This window comes from Lupinus angustifolius, chromosome LG03, assembly GCF_001865875.1.
Source record: "Lupinus angustifolius cultivar Tanjil chromosome LG03, LupAngTanjil_v1.0, whole genome shotgun sequence".
NCBI lineage: Eukaryota > Viridiplantae > Streptophyta > Magnoliopsida > Fabales > Fabaceae > Lupinus > Lupinus angustifolius.
This window is the reverse complement of record NC_032011.1, coordinates 22,944,196-22,948,548: the sequence shown is the minus strand read 5'-3', so window position 1 is coordinate 22,948,548 and position 4,353 is coordinate 22,944,196. Positions and strand designations below refer to the sequence as shown.

The window sequence follows — 4,353 nt, the reverse complement described above, 5'->3', positions numbered from 1 at the left end:
AAAATTATTATTTTCATATATGTATATACTAAAAAATTGACAGAATAATAAAGTAAGGATAAACTATTGAAAAGCAAGTTATGTGACCCGACGAACTTTGCCACTTTCGAGTGATACAACTTTCACTTTGGGGTGATAATATCACGTGGACAATGGAGATTTTGGAAACAGTTTAATGGAAAATAGATTTTGAGATGGCAAAGAAGAAAAGAGAATGGGTTTGGAAGAATAGGGATTGAAGGGAGAAAAGGGAATAAAGTAAAAGTATTTTTGGAATTTGGGAAGAAAAATAGGGGTATAAACAACTCTTTTTGGTTTAAAAACTCCCATTTTTTGGTTAGAAATTAAACTGATTATTCACAATTAGCCTACCTGTGACAATTAGGTAGCCTAAACTGATTATAAACTCCCCCCTCTTCTTTCGTATGTACTTCCCACTCCGGAACTAGAGAGGATCCTAACCCTTGAGCATTATTCAGAGGACCAAAGTTGCACCCTTGTATCAGGTATAGCAGCTTCACTTTCAACAGCCACTAATAATAACCACTTCAGTCAAATACTTGAACTGTCTCACATAACTTGCCCCCAAAACATGACCAAGTTTGGTGAAACATAGTTTTCCATACAACAATATAATAATTATAAGAATCTGACACAGTTTACATCATTAAGAAATAAATCAAAGATGATACAATATTCATGCAGTTTCAGGAACAGAGCGCTGGTAAGGAATACGATGATCTGGAACTCCCTCCTCAGCACGCTTGTCTTCAAACCACTTCACAACTTTTTTTCGAGGAATGTTGGTTACATGCACAATACTACTGATCATAGTATTCTGCATTGTGATTCAGCAGACAGATATAGAAGTTAACTAATTATGCTTCAAGGATAATGGTGAAATAATTACAGAAACTAGCAAAAGTCATGTTTGCTACTACAAAATGCAAGATATCATATTATTAAGCCGTCATAAAAGCTCAGCAGTTTGGTTTGAATAAGGTTCTCGAATTTGTGCATGTGTAATATTTAATGACTTAATTTTTTTTTTAAATATTACACCTCCCTCATTCTCTAGAAGTCTCTAACTATCGAAATATCTCTTCCAGTTAATATGGAACATTTAGCTTGAGCACTGAGAATGAGAGCAACTGCTTTACCATCATTTTGGCAATTGCAGTGCAAGTCATGGAACTTCCCAACACATGATCATGAAACATAGACAAATACATATTAATTGTTTTGCATAAAACCAAAATACTGGACAAGGATGCATTTATTTTCAGTTTTTATCACACCATCTTTTATTCAAGAGAGAATTGCTATTAGAAGAGATAAAATAGAGTAAATTAAAACAGATGATCAAGTATAATAAGCCAATGAACATTTAGTAAGTTAGTTATGGATGATTTTCTATCATAAAACATGTTATACTGAAGGGTGGCAAACTTTACTTACAGTGGGTCGCTTTGATCTCTTGTAAACTTTTTCCAAAGTGTAGAGTTGGGTCTTTTTCAATCTCTTTTGAGCAGACCATGTACGTTGCATGGCATGAACAGGAACTTTAGCCTTTGGTCCAGATTCTGAAGGATCTGTAGTCATTTCTTCTTGAACAATCTCTCTGGGTTGAGTTTCAAGCAACGTTACTGTTTCTGTAGGTTCGTCAGGTAATGATAGACTCAGCATTAGAAGACTTGGAGGAGGGTTGCGAAGCAATTCAAGAACAAGAGCCCTATCAAGACACAGATCGGCAGCAAGATTTTTTATCTGCAATGATACAAGAAAGAAAATGTGATTTTTCAGAACAGAGTTCATAAGTTAATACTAGGGACTAACCTGGCATTGGTCTTTCATGTTAAGTATGTATGACATTGAAATTTAAGGTTTTACTTCATTCCCCACACCCACACCCCTTTCAAGAAAAAATGAAAAATCCATCACAATCTCCTAATCACAACTTCTCGCAAAAATAAAATCCATATTGAAGGTAAGGATGTTTTATAACCAGGGATCCTCTTGAATAACTAGAGTGGTCCAAAAGACAATTTTTATTAGGTATCCATTCAGAATATAAATAGTTGTGTAAAAGAAATAGAACAAAGAGAAATATAGTTAAAAGGTTATTGCAACAAGTAATTTCGGCTAAAGTTGACAAGCAAGTTTGGCTCAAATTTCATAAAATAAAAGAGTAAGACACCTACACTTGTTTTACGGCGGCCAGCTTTTAAAGCTTTAGCCAGTTTCTTCAGTTGCCAATTTCTAAGCTTCAGTGAGCCTTCATCTCCATCATCATTAATATTACCTTCTTCTGAATCATTGCTAATTTCTGCATCATTTGTATCTACGTTCAAAATTTCAGGATCATACTCCCCCAATGCATCTTCTAACTCACGTTCCAATAAGGCAAGATCTTCTTCAGTTATCTCATTATCATCATCGTCGTCATCTTTTGACAAATCATCGTTCTTTAGATCTTCTTCAAGTTGTTTGAAGAGCAGCTCAAATGCGTCCACCTCCTCATCCTCCCCCTTCGTAACATGATTATGAGACGATTTTTTCTGTAAAAAGACAAAGCATATGAGCAAAATCACACATAATTCTTCTTTCTCTTCATTTCTTTTCTAACTTGTATCTATAGTTTTAGGTTGCCGTCCACAACAACTACTGCAGCTACAAATACTGCGTTTCGAGAGTCTATGCAACCACGCGACCACATTTTCCCATAATTTTCCACAATTGAGATGAATGCATAATCATTGAAACACAACTCTCTCATTTTGGTAGTGAACTGCGAGTTGGTTCTCTCATACCAATCCGTGGTTCTCTTGCGAACTGGTTCCTTTTAAAAGGAACTGGATTGATTTCCCGCACCTGTACCGCACCCGTACCACAGAGAACATTGCGTGACTATTTGCATAATTACAATAGTAACGGCAACCACAATTTAAAAGCATAAAATGATATAATTAGTTTGAGCAGAATTTGTAAAATCTTAATACAAAGCTAAAAATAAGATTGAAAAGAAAATGATAAAAAAAAGAAACCTTGTTGTTATTGTTTTTGGAAGATGAGGCGTGAATTGAAGAGTGAGAGGTGGAGGAAAGTAAGAGAGAGGAGAAAATAGGTTTGCGTTGTTGAAATGGAAGAATGGATGGAAGAGATTGTCGAGAGGGGAAACCTTCACATGATACACATCGAACCGCCACATATGCAGATGGAACCACTGCCATTTCTCTCCTTTTATCTTTTCAACAACGCTGGGGAGACTGGATTTTCTGATTTATATTACCCTCGCTTCATATTTCTCATAACTCATCTTGCATTATATAACTTCTCATTATTTTATATTACCGTTTTACCCGCATTCGTATTTTTTTACTATATAGTATATCAGTTTCATGTTATTATACTATTAAAGAAAAATAATTTAAATATAAAAAGTGTAATATTTGTGAAAATATAAATACGATAATGTATGGAAGATTAATGATATATTAATATAAAAATGAAAATAATGAAAGTAACATGTAAAAATTTATATTAGTTTTGAATGAGATATATTACAAAGGATAAATTTTGAATATAAAATTATGTTATGGTGGTGGTTATTATTTGTTTTGGTTTTATTAATAGTATAAGTATATAAGTATAAATATAAAAATATAGATAGATATATTATACAAATTTATATAAACATGAAATTAAAAGTTATAAAAGTTAAAATAGGTAAACATAAAATACTCTATGGATAGTTATTTTATGTTTATTAGTTTAATATAGATAAACATGAAATTAAAAGTTATAAATAAAAAATAGGAAAACATGAAATACTTTATGGATAGTTATTTTATGTTTTCTCTTTATCTATTAACTAGCGTGTTGACATGCACTGTCGTGCCTGTCAACTCGCTTTCTTATTGTTTGTAATGTATAGTTTGTATTTTATAAATTCAAATATAATTTTTTGTGCTAAATTTACGGTTGAATTTATTCAATTGGTCTAATATTCAATTTTTTAAATACACTTTTAAAATAAGACGATAATAAGAATAAAATAAGAAAATAATATTATATGGTTTTTTAGTAGAAATAAAAAGATATTGAGGACAAAATAGGAAAACACAAATTACACCATGATGGGTGGTTATTTTGTGTTTTCCCTTTATTAATAGTATAGATATAGATATAGAATTATAGATATAAATATTGTTACTATACTATTTATTATTATTGTTCATTTAAATTATTATTTTTTAAATTAATAATAATTAAATATAATAGATAATAATGATACAATATATTATTAATATATTTTCTCCTATAATTTATGAAGTTTAAGCAAAGTAATTATTT

The 4,353-nt window shown here is 31.4% G+C and overlaps 1 protein-coding gene across 1 annotated transcript; it reads right to left on the bottom strand.

Annotated features, from left to right (window-relative positions):
- On the bottom strand, positions 541-3,287 carry LOC109343727 (protein OVEREXPRESSOR OF CATIONIC PEROXIDASE 3). The gene is made up of 4 exons (XM_019582172.1): positions 3,045-3,287; positions 2,202-2,558; positions 1,459-1,767; positions 541-838 (listed from the first exon to the last, which is right to left on the bottom strand). The coding sequence occupies exons 1-4, from the start codon at positions 3,228-3,230 to the stop codon at positions 698-700; spliced, it is 993 nt and encodes a 330-aa protein (XP_019437717.1). The 5' UTR covers positions 3,231-3,287; the 3' UTR covers positions 541-697.

Excerpts from the sequence above, each read along its gene's own strand:
- LOC109343727 (XM_019582172.1), bottom strand. The coding sequence starts at position 3,230 with ATGGCAGTGGTTCCATCTGCATATGTGGCGGTTCGATGTGTATCATGT. Across the intron at positions 1,768-2,201 it reads CTGGCCGCCGTAAAACAAGT|ATAAAAAATCTTGCTGCCGA; the intron begins GTAGGTGTCTTA and ends GTATCATTGCAG. Across the intron at positions 839-1,458 it reads AGAGATCAAAGCGACCCACT|AATACTATGATCAGTAGTAT; the intron begins GTAAGTAAAGTT and ends ATCACAATGCAG.